This window comes from Ctenopharyngodon idella, chromosome 12 (assembly GCF_019924925.1).
Source record: "Ctenopharyngodon idella isolate HZGC_01 chromosome 12, HZGC01, whole genome shotgun sequence".
In the NCBI taxonomy this organism is placed as follows: domain Eukaryota; kingdom Metazoa; phylum Chordata; class Actinopteri; order Cypriniformes; family Xenocyprididae; genus Ctenopharyngodon; species Ctenopharyngodon idella.
In genome coordinates this window covers 3451341-3475255 of record NC_067231.1, presented here as the reverse complement: position 1 = coordinate 3475255, position 23915 = coordinate 3451341, and the positions used below count along the sequence as shown (strand labels likewise).

General features: G+C 37.8%; 1 protein-coding gene across 3 annotated transcripts; it reads left to right on the top strand.

Moving 5' to 3' along the window:
- Positions 1 to 876: 876 nt before the first annotated feature.
- LOC127523438 (probable serine/threonine-protein kinase kinX) lies at positions 877 to 22930 on the top strand. 3 transcript variants are annotated; one of them, XM_051914142.1, is made up of 18 exons: positions 877 to 1038; positions 2960 to 3256; positions 3418 to 3717; positions 5463 to 5768; positions 6551 to 6661; positions 8365 to 8526; positions 9002 to 9280; positions 10327 to 10377; positions 10471 to 10728; positions 12345 to 12692; positions 14672 to 14929; positions 15023 to 15268; positions 15925 to 17083; positions 17299 to 20301; positions 20946 to 21147; positions 21230 to 21321; positions 22357 to 22445; positions 22537 to 22930. In XM_051914142.1, exons 1-13 carry the CDS (start codon positions 987 to 989, stop codon positions 15948 to 15950), a joined length of 2694 nt encoding a protein of 897 aa, XP_051770102.1. In that variant the 5' UTR covers positions 877 to 986; the 3' UTR covers positions 15951 to 17083; positions 17299 to 20301; positions 20946 to 21147; positions 21230 to 21321; positions 22357 to 22445; positions 22537 to 22930. The 3 variants fall into 3 exon arrangements, with proteins under 3 accessions (XP_051770102.1, XP_051770100.1, XP_051770101.1); XM_051914140.1 differs by lacking the exons at positions 877 to 1038; positions 2960 to 3256; positions 3418 to 3717; ... (7 more) ...; positions 14672 to 14929; positions 15023 to 15268 and having other exon boundaries at positions 15954 to 17083; XM_051914141.1 differs by lacking the exons at positions 877 to 1038; positions 2960 to 3256; positions 3418 to 3717; ... (8 more) ...; positions 15023 to 15268; positions 15925 to 17083 and having other exon boundaries at positions 17131 to 20301.
- The last annotated feature ends 985 nt before the right edge of the window (positions 22931 to 23915 follow it).

The following is a 23915-nucleotide window of genomic DNA, read 5'->3' as shown; positions in this document are numbered from 1 at the left end:
TTTACCTAACTAAACTGAATTTAACCCTCTAGTTTCTTTTCTTACTGAGAAACTGTCAAAAACTTGAAAAAGAGGATATATTGTCAGAATTAACAGAGCTTTATTTGCATGGTTATAATACTGCTAAAACTTAAAAAAAAAAAAAAAAAAAGGCTTAAATTTCATTGGGGAAAAAAATTATCTAAAAAAAAAAAAAATGAGGAAAGTATTAGTTGAAAAGACAGAAAGCAAGCTTTGTGTTATGCAGTGATATCAATATTTATCTAATCTGTGGCATTGTGCTTTGAGATACGACAGGCTATGATATATCACTGATTCAACTGAACACAAATGACTGTATCTTTATAGATACACCTGACTGGACAATAATACTCTGATCCTCTAATAAAGCTGGTTATTGTGTGGTCACAGCTATAAATATTGTATAGTGCAAGCTTCTAAAACTCTTTATTAGGTTAATGTTTCACCACAGGTGGAGACAAACCGGACGAGATGAAGTTGAATGGCTGAAGGTGTCTCCTCCATGTCCTTCTACTGGAAGTACAGTTATTTTAACCGAGGCCCAAGATTGCTGGTGAACCCCATTTTGAGTTGGGTCACTATTCAGCATGAATGTAAATTAGTCCAGAACATTGGATGAAGGCCAGATTGAATTTTAAGTGACCACTGTCCTAAATGTGTCTTTGAACATCTCTCTCTCCCTCTCTTAGTACCCCGTGTTTACCCTCTTCACACCATTTAACTTTCTCTCTCTCTCTCTCTCTTAGCGATCAAACTGAATGACTGCATTGAACAGTAGATATGAAGTTTGTACACCCCCTTTTCACAAGCATTCAGTATCTTTTCCTTTGCCCGCTTGATCCCCGCCTACTGTCCCCTGCCCCTATATAAGTGTGTTTTTCAGGATGCAATACAAAGAGCAAGAAGCAATGAAAGAAAGGAATAGAGTAACGATAAGGAGTATGTTCACACTCCAGTAAATCGCCATGAAGTTTAAAGTCCTGTTCTATTTATGGCTGCTGGGCCTAATAAAGCCAGGTGAGTATTGTTAAGGTTCTCTAAAGGCTTTGACATTCTCTAAGACATTCACTGTTGGAATACATTATATTTAAAGCTGTGCACATTTGTGCAATTTGTTCATGCGAATATAAGTAATAGATTAAAGCGAACCACAGAGCATTCAGTGCAAATGCTGGAACAACATTGAGACATGTGCTGTCAATTTTACAAAGATAATGAATTATACCGAGGGTTAATAAATTACAATTTAAGGCAGTGTAACAGTTTGAAATGCATGTTTCCCTCAGTAAAAGTGACATTTCTGTTATACAAAATTGCTCCTGAAATCAAAGATTCAGGGAGTACAAAATTTAAATAGTCTTTGTGAATAAAAAAATGTGTGCTATATATTTTGTAATTTTGGAATTTTACAGTTTAAAACCAACTGGACATGTGTTCACAATATTTTGAATTGTATTTATATTTCTTGCGTTATTCAAGATAATGAAGACCTGAATGAGGAACAACTTGCCCAAAGATTGGGCTTTACTATGTGATTCACATTTAAATACAGAGATGTCCAAGTTCATACATTACACTGACGTACTGTTTGTTTCAGTATAAAATATTCCACAGCATTTGTTTAACCTTAATGGAAAATATATAAATAGTCCTAGATATTAAATAAACTAATGAGCAATTCACAATGGCACGTATGTGTTTAATAATAATAATAATAATAATTGTTATAGCTCTCTAATGTTGATTTTGTCTCCTAATTAAAATAATTTAATTATTTTTTATTTCTGTTTTTAATGTAAGTATTTATTTAGCGGACTTAGAGTCGATACAGCATGTCATTTTTACAATAGAGAACACTTGATCTTAGAATGACAAAAGCCAAGAAAGCTATTAGTATATCATGTGTAGTCTACGTATAGAGAGGTGTAGTAAGAAGACCTAGTTAATTATTATATAGCATATGAGTTTTATTCAAAACACTTGCAGTACACTTAATAAAGTGACAGTCCCCCTACATTCAAGTGATTTTTAAAAAAATATATATTTAGGTGTCTGATCCAGAGGTTTGATCAATGTGTAACCACCATCATTTTTAAGCAGTCCTAAATCAAGCAGGCTTAAAGTAACTGCGCTTGTTTTTGGTTTAAAGTGCCCCTATTATGCTATTTTAAAGGTTCCTAATTTTGTTTTGGATGTCTCCTACAGTAGGTTTACATGCATCCAAGGTAAAAAAAAAAAAACACATTAATGTTCTCATAATATACATTGCACATCACCTCATTTCTCAAAGAGTCTAAAAACAGTTTGTTCAAAGATTCAGTCTCTCTAATTGTTCGGACGGCCCTGTCTGTTGTGACTGTTCTACCGCTTACAGCATGTGTCAGAAGCAAAATGCCTATTACCATATTTGAATTTCATGAATTTCAGCTCCAGAAGCTTCCTCAGCACTTTTATACACAGTGATACTAACAGTAACAATGGCGTCGGTTTTACCGTATCAATTCCTCATCCTATTGAAGTGCATGCAAAGTGGATTTTTCAGCGCTGAAAACAGCGTCTTCTCGACATGTCGACAACATGAATCAAAATCTTTGAGTCTCAGCTACAACTACAGTGTTTGAGGGCGGGTCAAAGTAGACCTTATTCGCGGGCAGCCAATGAAGACCATAGGCTGGCATTATGTAAATTTGTTACATTGTTACATAGGTATGTAACAGGAAGTAAGACTGGAATTGCCGACAACTTCAGTTCAGAATCAATTCTTACTTTTAAGAGACAATAACTTTATTTGTTGTGCACTTTGATCTTTAAGACTTTGTAGATCTTTAACATTTACAAACAGTAATATTACACACTGCATGAAAGCTAATATTCAAAAAAGCTTAAAGAGTGTGAAAATTGAAATGCTTATATTTTTCTGGCATTCTCTCAAACTCAGGCTCCTCTGCAGATGTCTCTGTGTCTCCGGGCTCCTCAGCTGTCCTCAACTGCTCCTTTACATTGCCGCCTCTAGTTGATGATTCACTCTTACACATCACCTGGTCATTCAGTGGTTTAGTCATTGCCTCAAGGAATCACACTCAACCAGGCTTTTTCTTGAACACCACTGCCTCCGTCATTGGCTCCTTTCCACTCACTGTTTACAATGCCACTCCAGACCAGCAAGGGGTGTATGAATGTAGGGTGAGCTACAATGAAACCGATTACTCCACAGATGTGACTCTGACAATATTAGGTGAGTCTCAAGTACATCTCACGTATGTCACTTGTACGAAATTAGTGGCTTTTGTTGAAAAACATAGAACCAATGTCTAACTTATTCATATATAAATAAACACATCAAATACACATCCCAGAAAAGCTAAACCTTGGAGTTGCTTTCTAAATCTCTTACAGTTCCTCCACTGGTTTCCATCATCTTACCTGAAGTAGTCCTAAAAAGAAAAAATGTGTTTGAATGTTGGGCAAGGAGCTTTAGTCCTCCACAAATCATGTTTACCTGGACACGAGCAGGAAACAAAATCCATGAACCCCAAAAGCTGCAAGTGAACCGCACAGAGGACGGGCTGTACGATGCAGTCAGCTGGCTAACCTTGATCCCTGAAATCTCTGACCAGAACACAAGCTTTGGCTGTGAGGTGCAACATACAGCTCTGGTGAAACCTATCCTAGAGGAGTTCACGCCTCACATCATAGGTATTCAGATTTTACACATTTGACTTGTAGATGTCATTCATTTGAAACAGGATGCAACTTCTGCGGCAACAGTACAACAAATTCTTTCAGCTTATTTAACATTAATTACATGCATTTCACCACTCAATTAAGTGGCTTCATCAGTTCATATTGCAAGAATTGTGCAGAATTGTGCAACTCATGCTGTGGGATTTGCCTCAGGCATCAGCTGCAAATGATGAAGGAAATATCTTCTATCAGAATGTAATGGATAGGTTATGGTTGTTCTGCTTTGAATACATGAACTTCCTACATAATTCCTAAACAATAGGTCCGCATTATCCACGACCAGTAGATCAGATCACTGGAATTTTGTTCCTTCACTTTGGTGACCTAATGCTACAAAAGGGCTTTTCACATTTTAAATAGTTAATGTCCATATTTCCATATTTGTGGTGTCAGTGTCATTGTTTATGTGAACAAAGCAAGCCACCTGTTACCATTAAGGCTCTAGCGCTGCGCATCCTCATATGACACATTGCCAAAAGTACTAAGTACAAGTTTATACTGAATGGATATTTCAGATTATAGAGTTAAGAATTAAACATCAGGGCCATGCCAAGCATGGGGCGGGGCCCAGTATGAGTTACAGAAAGCCTTCATGATCAGTCCATTCATGATTACCTTCCAGAGGGAGGGCTGTAATACTTTAACACCACTTTGTTTCACTCTGTACATGTTTAGAACTGCAATGCGGGGTTAACACCTCAAAAGTGCTAACCCTGCTCTGAAGCAGGGTTTCGTAACCCCTGGTAAAAAGTGGCGCTAACCCAGCTTCTAAATCACAAGTGCAAAGTGCTCCTTTACCCAGGGTTAAAAGTGGGGTTTATAATGACGATAAACTGGGGTTAAGTTCTGTGTGAAAAGCCCTAAAGATTGTCAGGAAGAAGTCTTCTGTGGAGTCCGCATCAATGCTATTTCTGTAAAAGAATGCATTGAGGGCAAGTGGGTGCTCATAAGCACCCTCCTGAATCATAAAACGACAAATGGGACACCCTATGTAGGGCACTTCAACTCCAGTCCTGGAGGACCAGTGTCCTGCTGAGTTTAGCACTAACCCTAACCAAACACGCTCAAACAAGCTAATCAAGATGTTCAGAATTACTTGCAAATTATAGGTGGGTTAAATTGGGATTGGTACTAAAGTCTGCAGGATACTGACCCACCAGGACTGGAGTTGAAGAGCCCTGCCCTATTGTACTGTAGACTTCATGAACATCCATTGAGATAATCTGGGACAGAATGCAAGTATGCACTGCTGTCTCAAGATAGTTCACTCGTCTGTGCTGGCCCTTATGGCTATAAAGCAGTTGTTTCATTCTCTGATGTCTAAGAATACTTTGGAAATGCATATTCATTGAATGAAGTCAGACTAGGCCACTCCTACTCCTGGAGGGCCAACGTCCTGCCGAGTTTGACTCCAACCTACTCCAGTTTACCTTCTTTGGGAATTTCTAATAATCCTGAAGGCAATGGTTAGCTGGATCATAAGGGTTGTTTACTTAGGGTTGGAAATAAACTCTGCATGACAGTGACCCTTCAGGAGCAGGATTGGACACCCCTAGATGAGGCAATAGTTGCTTTCCAAAATCTTACAGACCATTCAAGGCCGAAATATTACTACGCATTCATGGTCATTTATTCATAATGTGGTTTAATGGACTACTAAGCTTATTACTTATTTCAATATTTTTATATTTGTTTAGTTCTACCGATGGTGACTCTCTCCGCTGTTCCCTCATCTTCACACTCATCTCCACTCACCCTCTCCTGTGACATCAGTGGGTTCTACCCTAACAACGTATCCATTCTATGGATCCAGAATGGAAAGGTTCTTCCTGAGCTTCCCTTATCCATCCAGAATGAGGATGGAATGTATAGGAGACATCAATATCACACTTTGAGTGTGGAGGAGAGGAGCAGAGGAGGAGAGGTGAAATGTGTGGCCCAGCAATACAATGTGCAAGAACCTGCTTATGGAACCATTAACCTTTCCATTGCTGACCCACGTGGTATGTTACAAAGGACTTCACTTCTTATTTACAGTATTATGTATTCAAATACAGTGATAAGCTGTGCCAAGATTAACAGGTTTATTGTGCTTCAGGACACAATGAACAAAGAGAACAGACTCAGTTGCAGGGCTGGGCAACTCTGGCCCATGAGATCCACTTTCCTGCAGAGTTTAGCTCTGATTCTGATCAGCCTGTAGCTTTGCCCAAGTAATCCTGAATACCAGTATCAATACTGAATTGATTAGTTTGTTCAGGTTTGTTTTGTTGAATTGGAGCTATGCCCTGCAGAAAAAAGGGGATCTCGAGGGACAGAGTTGCCCACCCGTGCTCAATTGGGCACTCAAAGGAAAGAGTACATCAAGGGTGTTCTGGAGGACCACTTTCCTGTAGAGTAAAATCTAGTGATCTGGAATGCCTTGATTAGCTGGTTAAGGTGTGTTTAATTAAGGCTAGAGCTAAATTCTGCCGCAAATGGCCCTCCAGGAGGAGGTCAGAACACCCCTAGTCTACTTTTGGTGCATTCAAGTTCTCATGGGAAGTTCATATAAGTACATTTTTTTCAACTCAACAGCTTGAAAAAATGAAAATTCCCACTCCTAGTTACAACTTTGTAGTGACATTCATGTGTGTTCAGCTCGTACATATGATCTTTCCGACATGACTTGAATGCTTCATTTGAACACAACTAGTGTTGTGTTTTAATTGGATTAAAGGTGAAGTGTGTGAAATGGTACATGGAGAAAAAGTCTAATTATATTTACTGCTCTAATCTCTTTCAGGGCAAAACCCAGGTCTGAATAAGTCAGCCAAGGCTTCAGTAGCGATGATGATAATTTCAATCACCCTTGTTTTTTTGCTCTGCTTTGGATTTTCTTGGAAGAGAAGGGATGGTAAGTCTGGTAACACACTAATTACTTAATACAATATTATTAATAGGCTTTCTGTTAGCATTCCCATTCATCTCAGTGGGAGTTGCCCATTCGTCCCTGAAAAGTATGTGACATCTTTGCCAATCCGGAAACATTTTGAGCCAATAACCTGAGCTCTAAATGTGACTTGTCACTCTATATTAGAAGCAAGGGATCACGCTTTTCTTTCTTAGCATGGTTCTGCTAGTGCTGCATGGTCCTGCTAGCCCTGAAGGTAAATGCAAGTACAAGATTCTGAAGCATATATTCAAAGAAAGCGGATATTCAAAAGAAGCCGTGCATTCTGATGAAACAAAGTTAAAGGCTCAGGGAAGAAGGAGGCAATAACTGGCAAATGATCAATGTAACTTTTAATCAAAAATTAAACATAAACAACAAAACGAAAGTAAAGCGGCAGCCCCTTGAAGACAATTGCCGCATAAACTAAAACAAAATCACAACATAAATGTCCAAGGCCTGATCCTCTCTCGTCTTCCACTGTCACTCCTCCTTTTATCCTTCCAGACTTCCTCCGTGCGACTCAAGACCAGTGTGTCGCGCAGGTGTCGCCCATTAACATTCACTCCACCGGCCTCGCTCCGCTCCCTCTGCTCTCTGCCCCACCCTGCTTTCCGCCACAAACCCCCATCACCTTCCGCAGGCCAGGGGCACCCTTGAGTCCCCTCATGGAAACTAAAACAAAGCCACAACATAAATATCCCAGGCCTGGTTCTCTCTCGCCTTCCAATGTAGTCACTCCTCCTTTTATCCTTCCGGAGATCCTCCGGGGGACTCGAGACCACTGTGCCGCGCAGGTGTCGCTTATTAATATTCGCGGCACCGGCCTCGCTCCATTTCCACAGCTCTCAGCCCTGCATTGCTTCTCGCCATAATAACAGTACTGGAAATATTTCATCATAGTATAGTAGATTTGTTCAAGCCCTTCTTTCAGATGAATACAGTCGGAGATATATTTAAAAATATCCAGACTCTTCCAAGCTTTATAATGGCAGTAAATGGGGGCCGATTCTGAAGCCAAAAAAAGTGCATCCATCCATCATAAAAGTACTCCACAAGGCTCCGGGGGGTTAATAAAGGCCTTCTGAAGCAAAGCAAATTCTCAATTTAGACTTCTTATTCGTGACCGGTGTTTTATTTTGCTCTATCCTCTGCGCTTCCGACATTACGTCATGAGTCGGGTCAGAGGTTACTCTTCCTCCACAAATTGATGCATACGGCCATCTGCCGGAACCTAGTTATTATAGTTAATCATTTTTTAAATAAGAACTTTTTTTTTTTTACTAAAACCCATCGCTTTGCTTCAGAAGGCCTTTATTAACCCCCCGGAGCCATGTAGGAGTACTTTTACGATGGATGGATGGATGGATGGATGGATGCACGCACTTTTTTTTGCTTCAAAATTGGGCCCCCTATTCACTGCCATTATAAAGCTTGGAAGAGCCAGGATATCTCCACTTGTATTCGTCTGAAAGAAGATAGTCATATACACCTAGGATGGCTTGAGGGTGAGTAAATCATGGGATAATTTTCATTTTTAGGTAAACTAACCCTTTAAATTTTCCCCATCTAGTAGTTATGAACAATGATGGCAGAATGCCAGTGAACTGAACAGAAATGCTAACACTTTAATCTCTCACTTTTTCTCATGCATTTCTTTTTCTCAGAGAAGCTGAAGTCTCTGAATGTCTCAGCGATTGTTCTGCCACCGAGGGTGATTGTGGGTAAGAAAGGCAGAGTCACTATCAGTGTGGAAGGCAGGTTGGCAGAGAGGGTACAAACAACATGGTTTCTGAATGATGTGCCCATCACAGACACTTCATACAAAGGTATCAGCCAATCACTACGTATTCAACTTCACTCTTTACTAGCAGGCAGATCATTATATATTTGGCCGTTACAGTTTATTATGCAAATCTAATGACACACAATTTAATTATGAATAGAGGAATTTTGCTGTGAATTTGTATAAAACAAGTGTAACTGAAGTAATATTATCCAGAACTAGTCAACATATACTAGTAGTAACACAACTAAAGGACTAGTTATGCAACCCCATAGCCTACCTGATATTTGAAACTGACATTTAAAAGCACCGTTTTCACACTGTTTTCATCGAGTCAAATGGACAAAAGTAGATGGTAAAGAAGGTTAGAGATGTAGTTGATATTAAAGTGGTGGATTTACACATGGGATATTTCTTAATTTATGCAAATTATTAATCTGGATTATTAATTTAAACTGACTGCTTGTCTGCGTATGTGTCTCATCCTCTCTCTCTCTCTCTCTCTCTCTCTCTCACAGAGAAAAAATCTGGTCCTTTTTACTCTGCATCCTACACTTCTCGTGTGTCTGTGGTGTCAGAGAAAGGTCCTCTGCTGCCCTCTACTGCCTCAGGATATTACAAGCTACACACTCAGATGTCACCACGCTCGTCCTCTGGCTCAAACAAACTGTTCTCCTCCATCACATTTATACCCAACCTATCCATTCACAAGGGTGCAGTCTTCAAATGCCACATCTCATATAAGGGGAAAGACAAGATTGTGGCCGAGAGAGTGTCTGACAAGTTTACTATTCTAGGTCAGAGGGCATGTTGAGGTGTATTGGTGCGTTCAAGTCCTCCTGGAAGTTTGTATTTACGAGTTGGGAAGTCATAATTATGATATCAGGTGTGTTTAAATGAATTTGGTCAGCAAGATGGCGATGCACATTTTCTACATAAAATTCAAAGATTTTTTTTTAATTCTGCGTATACAAAATGATGAATAAAAAATGTGCATCAGGTGTGTTTTTTGCTTTTTTATGTTTTTATTCAATTTATGAAGGTGCTCTAAATTGAATCGTTTTATATACTGTAGTAATTGTACAATACTATAGTATTTTTTACATGCAAATTAGAAAAACATGTTTTGTCACTGACACAGAAAATTTCCCACTCGTTATTGCAACTTTGTGATAAAGTTTATTTGCTTTCAACTCATAAATGCAATCTTTCCAATGTGACTTTAACGCACCATATGTTAACCTCATGATTTATCTGCAGCTTGCTTTATTTCCTGTGAAACTATTGGGAAAATCTCTCAAATATGTTTGGGTCTCATATCACCCCAAAATGAAAAATTATATTTTGCACAAAGAAAATCAAGCCTGTTTATCAGCATTAAGATTTTGCCATTCGACATTATATTCATGACAATTAATCACATTTTCCCTTAATGTCATTATTGTAATGTGTCAAGACTTGCACTTTTGAAGGTTTTTTTGTAACTCCAATTATTCTAAAGGGTGATTTACTTAATACAATATTTTTAAAAAATAAAATAAAAAAAAATAACCATAAAGGCAAATTCTACAATTATAAATATTTCTAATTTTTAAGTTTTTTTTTTTTTTTTACATTACAGTTATGAGAACTGCATTTTTTAAAGGGTTGTTTTTAGATTTGTAGATTGATTTTAAGTGAAATATGACCTAGACATGTTGACCCAGGCTTATTGGTTTTAGCTACTGGTTCCTGTTTCTAGATTTTTGTTCTCTTTTAGCATGTAAAACAAGATGAAGGTTTATATATATTTTCATTTCATCATGTTTAAATTTGTTGACAGTAGTACTGGTTTTGTGTTTAGCACCACCTGAAGTTTCAGAGATCCAGTTCTCAGAGCCAAATGAGGAAGGAGGTATCACATACAGTACACACATTCAAATATTACAAACTATATACAGAAAATACAACATTATAAAAGGTTGTCAGTAACGGACCCTTTCCCCAGGTGTTGTGACAATGGTAGCCCAAGCCTCTCGCTTTCATCCGGACATCATCACCTTCCGCTGGTTCTGTGAGGGTGGGGAGCTGAGCCCTGTGTCCGTCCCGCCAGCGCTGGCAGCTCCTCGGCCTGATGCTGAAGGCTTCTTTTCAGCCATGAGCCAGTGCAGGCTGCCCCTGTTAGAGCTGGAGAAAGGAGAAACCAGGGTGTGGGTCACCGTTCACCACATGGCCCTAAAGCAACCCATCACACGGGAAACTAGAGGTGAACGCTGGAATAAAATAACTGAATTCTTGTAAATAAGATTAAGGCTGTGTTCAGTATCGAGTGCAACAGTGCCCGCACACTTTTTCAGCTGCCAGTATTTTTCCCATTCATTTTTCCTATAGGGATCTTTAAAAAGTCTTCATTTAAGAGTCATAAGCAATGAACCAAACCAACCAGCTATGAGGAGAATCACAACTTTACAAAAGTTGATGTGGAGCAAAAACATATTTGAAAAACACATAGAAGGACAAGACTGTGAACTTAACTGCTTTAGTGAAGGAAAGAACTACAGTCCCATAAAAAATAAGGAGAAATTGAACATTATTCATTTAAAGTTGTCAATTTTTATATATATATATATATCCAGTGTTGCCAATTGCTTTCAGTTGAAAGTAGCTAAAACAGGTCGCTAAATGTAGTATGACGTCATACTGGCGGAGTCCACTGATCTCGATAAGGTTTATCCAAGAAATTGCTAGATTTGTCGCTAGGCTTTTGAAAAAAGTCTCAAAAGGGGCAGGAAGTCACTAAATCTTGTGACAAAATCACTAAATTTGCAGCTCTGCCCCGATCTCTGTCTGATGAGAAAACTGCACATTAATATAGAATGGTGATTAAACTGACTGGAACTACCTGTGCATTAAATAGTTTTAATGCACACCTTCCAACCAATCAGAATCAAGTATTCAGACAGACCATGGTATAAATAAAATTTAAGTATTTTGAAAGGATACAACTCTCTGATTGGTGGAATTTTCTTTACTTACAGCATCATGGGTAATGTAGTTTTTTACCAGGAATTCTGCTGTTAAAGACTTCTTTGAAAAAAAATCATTTGAAATAATGCAAATTGACAGCTTCAAAAAAGCATATACCAACCTCTGTCTGTCTTGGTCAGGTCTATCTTTAAAGGTCTGTAAGTTATCATTAAAAATCAGGAGAAAATGAATGGGATTTTTACTTCCTGTTGCGCTCTATAGGAAACTTCCATGTTACACATACTATTTCTGCAGTATATACTTTGCACAGTATGTGAATTTTTTTAGAATAGGTGGATTAACTACTTCATTGACCAAAACCAGAGCACACTGAATGGAATATTTAATCCAACAGTGTATTGTGCTCAAGTTTGCCTACTATGTCCAGTGTGAGAAATGAAACTTAATGGATATCATTCAAAACTTTTAAATGCTTTTTTGTTCATTATTTTATCGGAATGCCAAGAGCTGAGATATTTAAACACCGAACAACTTGCAACATGATCAAACATGCAAAATATCCATAATACTGTTGGTTTTTGTTACATAAAGTGTAATGTACATACTCGACTTGCATGCATACAGTATTAGCGTAAAGCAATACATACTTTAAAGCAAATCTCAGCTGCGTGATTGTTTATATCATCGCAAAATGTAATTATATTTCCGCCCAGCTCTTTATATTAAGTTGGATATATATTATATCCAACTTTATTTGCATACATACAATACATTCACGTAAAGTGATAATATACAGTAAGCAGTATCATAGCGGTCCATTCCAAACATAGTCTGGAAGTACATTAACAACGAAAACAAATTTTTGATCAAATAACTGACTTTTTTCTTTCTTAGGATTCATAAAACAGCCCACCGTTTCAGAAATCATCTCTTCCCTTCCATCTGCTGAGAAGGGACCTTTGACCCTCGCCTGTGACATAACTGGTTTCTACCCCCCTGAAATCTCAGTTAAATGGCTGCATGTAAAAGGGAATGAGATTGAGGAGGGAGAGGACAGCGAAGGGGAAATCAAAGCAGGAGCTGAGCTTTGGGGTCCTTTGCAAACTCTGCCGAGGACATTTCGAGCAAAAGCATTACTTAAAGAGCTGGATGACACAGTGAGGGGAGGTGCGATCGTGTGCAGAGTGGCACACTGCTCCCTCCTGAAGCCTGCTGAGAGAGTCTGGAGAAATACTCATATCGGTAAAAGGACACATTCAAAAATAATAGATTTTTAAAACTTTATAATTTTTTCCATGTTTCACCAATGCATTTATTTGACCAAATACACTATATAATTAATATTACAATTTATAATAATTGTTCTTTATTTGAACACTTTTTAAATGTAATTTATTCCATTACTCCAGTCTTCAGTGTCACATGATCCTTCAGAAATCATTCTAATATGCTAATTTGCTGCTCAAGAAACATTTCTTCTTATTATCAATGTTGAAAACAGCTGCACTGCTTCATATTTTTGAGGAAACTGATATTTTTTCCTCAGGATTCTTTTATGAATAGAAAGTTCAAAAGAACAGTGTTTATTTGAAACATTAAACACTTTTGTAACATTAAAAATGTATTTACTGTCATTTTGATCAATTTAAAAGTAATAATTTCTTTTAAAAAATCTTACTGACTGTCCATCATCAAGAAAGAAACACTGATGTTTCTGATTTTAAAAAGAAATGTAAATGCATATCATACATAGAGATTAATTGATTTATGTCAATTTTTTATGTTTAATATGACTTGCTAAGGTATGCCAATGGTGGGGCTTGTTAAGGATTTTACACTATAAAAGTGAGTGCTATTAAAGGGTTAGTTCACCCAAAAATGAAAATTCTGTCATTAATTACTCACCCTCATGCTGTTCCACACCCGTAAGACCTTCGTTAATCTTCGGAACACAAATTAAGATATTTTTGTTGAAATCCGATGGCTCAGTGATGCCTGCATAGACACACTGATCCATAACACTCCGAAGCTTCATGAAGCAGTGTTTTGAAATTGGCCATCACTAAATAAGTCGTTATTTTGTTTTTTTGCCGCACCAAAAATATTCTCGTCGCTTTATAATATTAATATTGAACCACTGTACTCACATGAACTGATTTAAAAATGTTTTTTAGTACATTAATGGATCTTGAGAGAGGAAATGTCATTGCGGGTGTGGAACAGCATTAGGGTGAGTAATAAATGACATTATTTTCATTTTTGGGTGAACTAACCCTTTAAAAGTGCAGTAAGCGATTTCTGAGAAACACTATTGATATTTGAAATCAACTAAAAAAAACACAGCTCTCCCTTCATTGCTCCACCCCCAAAATGCACAAACACAAACTTTTTATCATATTTTAAGCGAAGTAAAATAATGCTACATGAGTGAAAATGACGAACGAATGAGTAGGAAAAACAAAAAATGAACATACAGTACACAATCGTATATACAACACACCATCTCCAGACAATGACACTCAAACTGTTCTGTTTCTATAGTTAACATTACAATAACAGCATATCTTGGTTCTGTGAAATAACAAAACCAATGTTACTCACGTATGGAGCAGAAACTTCTGTGTCCATTTTCAGGCCTTCTTGCTTAGGTCTCTCCAGCTCTGGAAAGCTTTATTAACACGGGTCCTAAAGCTCTGATCTTAACCCTTCTTTTTCCAGTGATATTCCTCTGAGCTTTTCTCTTTTGTAACGTCTCTCAGCCATCTCTCTTTCTACAGTCTTTCTTCACATCTCCCTCTTGCTCACTCTCTCTCCTCCCCCATTGTGAATAGACACGCCCCCTACTGCTGATTGGCTACAAGTGTGTTGTCCTGCTCGGACCAATCCACTTTCAATAGCATTTCTCAGAAATTGCTTACTGCACCTTTAACTTTCTAATAATCAGACTTTCACCTCCTGGATGATAAAACAAAGTAAGATGATAAAAAATGCAACCAAAACCATATCTAAAGACCAGAATATCATAGAGACTTTTGGGTATGGGCTCTTTTGACGCAATCACATACTAAATCCCCAGTAACCACAACGCAACAACACCTTACCAACCACAACAACACTCTGACAGCCATCCACAATGCCTTAGAGCATCAGAAATTTGCACATGCATGCACTGCACACATTTTGTTGTTCACGCCTCTTTCTATCTGTGTCTTTTTTCTCAGTTGCTCCCTCAATCCCTCCTTCTCTGTCGGTTCACTGGAGCAGAGATGGTGTGGGAATATTCTCCGTTCTTCTCTCTGGAGGAAAGCCTGCGGCTGAATTGCTCTGGGCGGCTGGTGGCACAACTGTCTCCAAGCTTTTGTCAAAAGAGAGAGAGAGAGAAAACAGTGAGGGGAAACTAGAGCTCAAGAGCGTTTGTGCTTTGGTGAGGTCAACAGGACGACAGGAAAGTGGCAGTCGCAGAGGAGGACATGCACGCAGTAAGTATGCCAATAATATGGTGAGTATATTGAAAAATGTTCAGCATAACATCTAGAACAACCTTGAAAACAAAGTTTTGGCTTATTCTACAGAAATCAGGCCGCCTAGTAATGCAGAATGTGAAAAGATGAATGAATGCATGGAAGGAATGAAATCAGTACAAGATGACAAACAACTCGAGCCGAACGAGCATATGGAAGAGAATGATGAGGATGAGGACATAGATCCATCATATATAAACACTGTGAGATTGAGGAAAGAGAAGAGAGAGCGTCTGAGAGTTACTGTGGAGATTACCCATCCTGCACTAGGCTTGCCTGCGTACCTTACCTGGACAGGTAAATAATGTGTCTCTTGCTTGTTGTTGAAGTACAAGAGGTGTGCATGTGTTAAAGGTAGTCATTTACAGGATACAGTCAAATCAAATTACAAATATCCCAAATATACCATATTTAGCATTTCCAGTTTTGTATAAATACTCAATTATATATAGCTCTTTAAAATATACACTGGAAACTCAAAAGTTTGGAATAATTAGTTTTTTTTTTTCTCTGTTGTCTCCAGTCTTCAGTGTCACATGATCCTTCAGAAATCATTCTAATATGCTGATTTGCTGCTCAAGAAACATTTCTTATTATTATCAATGTTGAAAACAGTTGTGCTAATATTTTTGTGGAAACTGTGATACACAACCATTTAAAAGTTTGTATTAAGATATTTTTTAAAAAATAGAAATGAATACTTTTATTCAACAAGGACACAGCAAACTGATTCAGGTGACAGTAAAGACATTTATGTTACAAAAGATTTCTATTTCACCAAAAATATTAAGCAGCAAAAACAGAAAACTTTAATAATTTTATTATTCATAACTTTTGACCTCCAGTGTAATATTGTTGACAAATACATTTAAAATGATGTACACTCACATGAGATGAAGGCTGCAATCAGTGGCCTAGATTAGAAGTTTACTTCTCAATTTTATGTTTGGCAGAGCCTGCAGAGGAAGTGTCATCTTGATGGCCGTCCATCCAACTCTGACCACAAGATCATTTATACTTAAGTTTTGCTGTTATATTTATTTTTTTCTTTTCAAAAAATGTATTTTCATTTACTACTAATAGCCTAATATGCATGAAATGTATATTTAGTATTCATTTAACACTTTAGAATTACCATCAATTTTACTTAAATAAACTCTTTAAAGTTAGGCCTAAGGCCGTCTTTGTTTAAAATAAAAGTATGTGAGAAAAAACGAAAGAACGCACCACTGTGACTAATTTTGTCCATGGACTAAGCAGACTATGTTAAACCTCAACCACAACACTTGTGAATATTCAAACATAGTGCACATGCAGTTTCTGTTGAGCCTACACTTAAAATGCTTTAGTTTTCTACCATAAAAAAGTCATAATTGTCCAAACGCATAATTTGCTACATCTTAATACTAATATGATGAAATATCTAGACGGAAGTTTCATGTGCATCTCACACTTATTGCGCAGCAGCAAGTGTTGCAGCAGAAAACTATGATTGTGTTTCAAAACCTAATGAGATTCCTTCATGGACAGCATTTGGTGAATTCTCACTCTAAGATGCTTATTCTGATTTCAACCACGATGTGCAGATGCTACACCCGTCTAAAATACTGCACGTACTGCCTGTAACGCACAACAATACACAACGCGCCTGCCGTCTATTTAGGCAACTCATTCGGATTTGACACACAGCCGGTAGATTTAGAGAAGTGTTCACCGAAATGATGTGTGGTTGGACATGACAGGCCCAATGACTCTTATGTTTTTCTCACCACAGACCAACTCCGTGCGAGTGCTTGCGCTTGTGCGTTGGCTGGTGTTAAGGCAGCTTCACACAGCGCGTCTTCCTCATTAAAACTTCGGACATATGAGCATTAAGAACTAAACATATGCGAGCTCCGTCGGTCAGTAACCATATAACTTATCTTAAAGGACTTACCTTACAAAAAGGAGACGTGCCAGTAATGGTCTCGATGTTGTGAAGAAACATTCTTAAATTAAACTTCGAGGGAGCTTCATTGATCTGTCTGCACTTCATAATTTTTAATTTAATCGGATATGGATGCTCCTGAAAGCTCGACGAACCGCTTTGGTCGCACTGTTTGGACTGTTTGGGTGAGTAAATGCTCTGTTCTTTTACAATCAAAGAGTTTCACTGATGAAGTTGTGGATAATTATGATTAATCTGTGTGATTAGGATTAGTGTGTATGCTATAGAATGATTAGTCTGTATGTACAATATTTCAGAATGATTTTATATCTTTGTCTCTTGATGAGTCACATATGGTGTCTTCAAGTGAGTCATGTGTTTAAATGTTTTGCTCATTTAGGGTTATCTGTCAGGGGCTGTTGCGAGATATCTCCGACCGGAAGTCACAGATGAAGGAAACCAAAGTGTTCGTTCCAGATTAGATGATATTGACTTGAAAAGCACAGCAAACAAGATTAACAGAGAAGTAAAGGCAAATAATAGTGAGAAGGAAGAGAAAAAATATAATCAAAATGACAAAAGTACAGCAGAGGTCAAGTGTTCCCCGCCTGAATTCAGAGTGCAAGTGGCCTCGGTACCATGGGAAAACACTGATGTGGTCAAGGACGACAAAAATGATGAACTTCATGTTGACACGACAAGAAAACAAACTTATTGTGCAGTGTGGTCAGCTGAGACCGATCATGGAGAGAGAGTTTCAGGTGATTCAGAAAGCGAAGGATGCAAGAGTGGCGAGCATGTTGAGGAAGAAGCAGTTTCATCCGATGAGGGTCAGGCTGAAAGAGTTAATGCAAACAGTGAGTGTAAGGAGAATGAAACTGCACAAGAGTTGGATGAAACTGGGCAGATTGAACAAAAACATGGTGACAATGAAGAATGTGATCAGAAACGTGAGAATGACAAGTGTTCAAAGAAGAGAGAAGATCCAGATAACGCAGATGTAACTGTCCAATCTGAGCTTTATGGACAAGATGTAGAACAGGAAAAAGAGATAAACATGACGGACCATGGAGAGACAGAATGCATTGGGGGTTTTAAACATGCAGATGAATGTCGTATTGATGAAAAGGACCAGGAGAAAAATGAAATTGATGAAGACCAAAGAACCCAATCACAAGTGCAAGATTTGCTACCAGAGCTGGAATGTTCTTCAGAGGAAGCTGACGGCCTTTCAAAATCTGAAGGTCTGAAAGAAATGGAAAAATATTCTTATGAAATTGCTGAATTGTCTAAAAATGAGGTTGAGGAGATGATTCCTGGAGCTAGGGGTCGAACTGAAAGTGAACAAGACATGACTAAATCTGGGTTACTTGAGTCAGTAGAAATGCTGCAAATAGTTTCCAAAGAAATATCTGAAAAAAACGTATCAGACACTGAAACAGAACTGAAAATGACTTCAGTATTGAATGAGTTTTTTGAAACCTTTAATACATCAGAAGACACCCTGCAGTTGGATTCAAAACAGGATACTCCAGAATATACTTCAGAAACAGGAACTGGATCACCTGTGGTGGTCATAAAAACTGAAGGCACGTTTTCAGATCTGATTGTTTGCGAGATCCCTGGAGAATTGAGGAAAGGGCCAGAGACTGCATTGGCAGAGCCTGCTTTGGGATGTTCTGAGGAGATCAAAACTAACCTACATGAGCCCCAAAGTCTTGCAGAAGAGCAAACAGAAAGAGAAACTTTTGTCGCACGCTCCGTTGAGAATCCTGAGACACAGAAAGCAGTTGAGGAAGCTGTTGAGATTGAACAAGACATTGAAATTCCAATCGAATCCTTGGGTGCAACAGAAAGTCAGACACATCCGGAAATAGACGAAACCAAGTTCCCTCTTAAGAAACATGTTGAATTAAGAACTGAGCCGACTGATGAAACAACGGAAACAAATATCAGTTCCGAAGATGAGGAAGCAGAACCATTTGAGACACAAAGTCAATCATCAAACACAAGAAAAGTCACTTTTCAGACACATGAGCTTCTTGAGTTCACAGAAAGAGAATGCAAATCATCTCAAGAAACAATGGACACTTTCAGTGAATCACTGGGAAATTCAAGTGTTTCTGAAATCACTGAAACTGCAGAGATAGAGCATATTGCAGAGGACCAAACAGATGTGAAACCTGTATTATCAAGGACATTGAGCCCAGCAGAGTTTCTGGAGGAAACTCTAGATCTGCAAGGTGAATCAGAGCAATGCATTGAGGAGCAGGAGACTCTGGACGCAGATGTGGTGAAGACCGCTTTAGAGTATGTAGAAGAAATAACAAATCAAGTCTTGAAGGAAATGATAGAAACAGAAAATAACTTAGCACAAGAAACAGAAGCTTTGGCAGGACTTTCAGCAGACGATCTTGATGATGCAGAATATCAAGGACCTGAAGAATGTGCGTCAGTTGGTGCATTTGTTCTGGAAGAAGAAAGGAAGTTATTGGGTGAGACAATGGGAAGTATGGTAGAAATGGAGCTGGAAACCGCAAGTAGGGAAGTTGCTAAAAAAAATGAGCAACATATTAGTTCACCAGAATGTGATTCAACTGAAGCTGATGGACATCATGAGCAAGAAACGTACCTTTGTGCTGGGACTGATCATGAAGGGAGCATTTCATGTGACACAGAAAGCGAAGGAAACAAGGGTGACGCAGATGTTGAGAATGAAGCGGTTTCATCCGATGAGGGTCAAGCTGAAAGAGTTCATGCAAACAGTGAGTGTAAGGAGAGTGAAACGGCACAAGAGTTGGATGAAACTGGGCAGATAGAACAAGTAGTTGATAATGATGAAGAATGTGATCCGAATCATGAGGATGAAAAGAGAGAAGATCCAGATAACACAGATGTCCAATCTGAGCTTTATGGACAAGATGTAGAACAGGAAATAGTGATAAACACGATGGACTATGGAGAGACAGAAAGCATTGGAGGTTTTAAACATGTAGATGAACATGAACAGGAGAAAAATATTGTTGACCAGAATAATCACGAGAAAACTGAGATTGATGAAGACCAAGGACCAGAATTACAAGTGCCAGCTGATGCATTTGTCCTTGAAGAAGGAAGGGAGTTATTAGGTGAGACAATGGACAGTGGGATAGAATTGGAGGTGGAAAATGCAAGTTGTGAAGTTGTTAAACAAACTGAGTTACAAAGTACATCAGAGTGTGAAACAGCTGAAGCTGATGGACGTCATGAGCAGATACAGAAAGTCATTGCTGCAGAAACAGTGTTGAGCAGTCATGAAGACTTAATGGAAATCAGCAGACCTGTGATGAAAAGAGGATTTGATCAAGTGAGCAAAGAACTTCCGGAGGTGAAGATAGAAGAAAAATCTGATTTGGACCTACAGGTAATATTGAATATTTTGTTGAGTAAAATCTCTACTAATATATTCAAGCACTTTTCACAATACTTTCAATGCAGCTTTACAGAAAATGTTTCAGGAAGTATTCTGTTATCAGTCATATGAGTGTGTCAAAGTAATGTCCATATGGCAGTTATATACAGCTACAGTATAAGATAATACAAGTTATGTGGTTAGTAAACATCATCTATTCAGTTAAAGAGATAGTTCACCCAAAAATGAAAATTCTGTCATCATTTGCTCACCTTCAAGTTGTTCCAAACCTGTATGAATTTCTTTCTTCTGCTGAACACAAAAGAAGATATTTTGAAGAATGTCGGTAACCAAACAGTTGATGGACCCCATTGACTTCCACAGTATTTTTTTTAGTCAGTGGAGCCTATCAACTGTTTGGTTGCACATATTCTTCAAAATATCTTCTTTTGTGTTCAGCAGAAGACAGAAATTCACACCGGTTTGGAACAACTTGAGGGTGAGTAAATGATGACAGAACTTTAAATTTTTGGATAAACTATCTCTTTAAGCAGACATAATGAATATGATTACAACAGACAATGATTAACAACAGTATTTATAGGAATTTCTACATCATGGATAAAGTTAAACCTATCACAACTTTTTATCCATAGGCGTTCGAGGACTCATCTTTGGACTTTACCATTCAGAAGTCTAGAATTGCTGTGAAGAATCCTCTAGTTCGTCCCCCTAAAGACCCCAGAAAGCTCCTATACAAGCTCTCGGTCGAACCGCTTCTCCCAAAGCCTCCACCGTGTTCTCAGAGAGTTGAAGTCTCTGTTCCAAATAAAGGGGTGATTGGATTTAAACTCCCAGGTATTAACCTTAATAAAACCTTAATGAAAAAGTGTGTTCATTTTATTAGTACATTAAATCAGTCCATTATATATTTATTTAGGTCTGGGCGCAGGGCTGCCGGTCCTGAGAAAAACTGAGTTTGGGAAGAAAGCGAGAGAAGAAGGAGAAGAAGAGCGCACACTACATCCACAGGTACATAACAGATATAGACACAAACTGTGTGAGTCCTCATGGAAACATGGCGATGTTACTGTAGGATTTAAGCACAGTATTATACTCAAAAAAATATTTAGGCCTGAATTTAAGATTTATGTATTTGAATTGCATATATAATTTCCGCCCAATTGGATTACACAGTTTTAACATAAAGTGAGAAATTTAAAGGGATAGTTCTGAAATTTCTGTCATCATTTACTCACCCTCAAGTTGTTCCAAACCTGTATGAGTTTCTTTTGTTCTGCTGAACACAAAGAAAGATATTTGGAAAAATGTTTGTAACCAAACAGATCTCGCCCCCCATTTACTACCATAGTATTTATTTTTCCTACTATGTTAGTCAATGGGGGGCAAAATCTGCTTGGTTACAAACATTCTTCCAAATATCTTCCTTTGTGTTCAGCTGAACAAAGAAATTCATACATGTTTGGAACAACTTGAGGGTGAGTAAATGATGACAGAAATTTCATTTTTGGGTGAACTATCCCTTTAATGTGATTTTTGTCAGTCATAGATAAATGAAACGGGTAAGAAACAGCAAGATTTCTGCATTCAATAAATGATGGCATAGTTTATTAATTATTTGCATCTATTTAATTTTATTGCAAAATGCATTCATTCAAATTGTTTAGAATCAGCATAAATCTCTTAACTGTGACAATTTATTCTGTTAAAAGGTATGAAAATATGGCTAGCTGTGGAAAAACAAAGCAATATTCAGTTAGTTAAAATGCATGAGATTGAAAGAAATTGGAATTCTTGATGATAAATACATAAACTTGGTTATTGTTTATTTAAAACGCATTCATTTTATTAGTACTATTATAGAAATCCTGCCTGTTTCATTTATGTATGACTGACAAATATGCATCATATTAAGTTTATTAGTTGGTTATTTTACAGATGGAAATTTTATATACTATTCATTTACATAAATATTAAAATATAGGCCTGAAATTTAAAAGTTATTTTATGTGTAGATGTGTAGTAGTGTAACCGTGTCTTTCTCAGCAAAAGTCAGTTGCAGTAACACAGGACTCTGTCAAACAAGAGCAAGCGTCCGCAGCTAAACCCAAATGGACACCCCCGAAGCATCCTGGGTATGACCTGAAATATCAGTCTGAATTCATTTCATTTCATGTTATTCACAAATAAAGAACTAACATTTTTTCCTTATTTTGTTTCGTGCAGCATGGGCGGTCCCTTGATGATGGCAGAACTCAAAAGCAAACTCAAAAAGCCTGTTAAGGAGTGAAACATTTCATTACATCATGATTTTCAGATGCATTCTCCACCTATTTTTATTTGTCAGTTCTTGTCCTATTCAAGCATTATGCAGTCAGGTAAATATTGTAAAAAATGAAAATCTATTCTATTGCACAAGTACGCAGATGTAGCACAACATTTCATTTTACTTCAGTTTTTTTGTAAGAAGTTTTTTTTTTTTTTTTTTTTTTTTCTTAACAGTTTAACTATGCTTGTAAGTCTGTATTTGTGTCTGTATTTATTTATATTCGAGGAAAAATATAAGTATGAGTAAGCTTTTTTGTAAACTAAATATCAATAAACATTTTTGCACTTTTCATTTCAGTGCTTAAAGTTTCTGACTGTAGTACCAAAAAATGTCATCCCTTCTTATCGCTAGGTGGCAGCAGAAAGCCACCGGCAGTCACGTATGTCTGTTTTCCACTAGAGGGCAGAAAAGAGTTAATTTAAAATTTTCAAAAGATTGGCGTGATTGTGTTTACATACAGTATTACCGAAGCATTATACACAAAACAACAATGACAAAGAGACAAAATGTACAATATAACAAATAACAATAAAAAATAGTATTAGAATAAGGTGCTAAGTAATGAATAAAAATAAGATTTAAAAAAAAATCATATATATATATATATATATATATATATATAATATGAAATAGACAATCATTATGAAGAAAAAAAATACTTAAATATGTGTACAATTATGGTCTTTGATTACATTGATCAAGGCAGAAGTTGGTTTTCGATTGTGTGCTGATGAAAAATGAATTTTGCTGGAGAATTAAAGTCTCTGGCTGTCATATACATCACTTCGCCACGTGAGGGCAGCAGAGAGTCGTTGGCTGTCAAATATGTCGGTGCGCCATTAGAGGGCAGCAGAGAGGCGTTGGCTGGCATATATTTCGGCGCGCCACTAGAGGGCAACAGAGAGAAAATGGCTGTCATGTGTCACTTTGACACTAGAGGGCAGCAGAGAGTCGTTGGCTGTCATATATTTCGGCGCGCCACTAGAGGGCAGCAGAGAGTCAATGGCTGTCATATGTCACTTTGACACTAGAGGGCAGCAGAGAGTTAATGGCTGTCATATGTTACTCTGACACTAGAGGGCAGCAGAGAGTCGTTGGCTGTCATATATTTCGGCGCGCCACTAGAGGGCAACAGAGAGAAAATGGCTGTCATATGTCACTTTGACACTAGAGGGCAGCAGAGAGTTAATGGCTGTCATATGTTACTCTGACACTAGAGGGCAGCAGAAAGTCGTTGGCTGTCATATATTTCGGCGCGCCACTAGAGGGCAGCAGA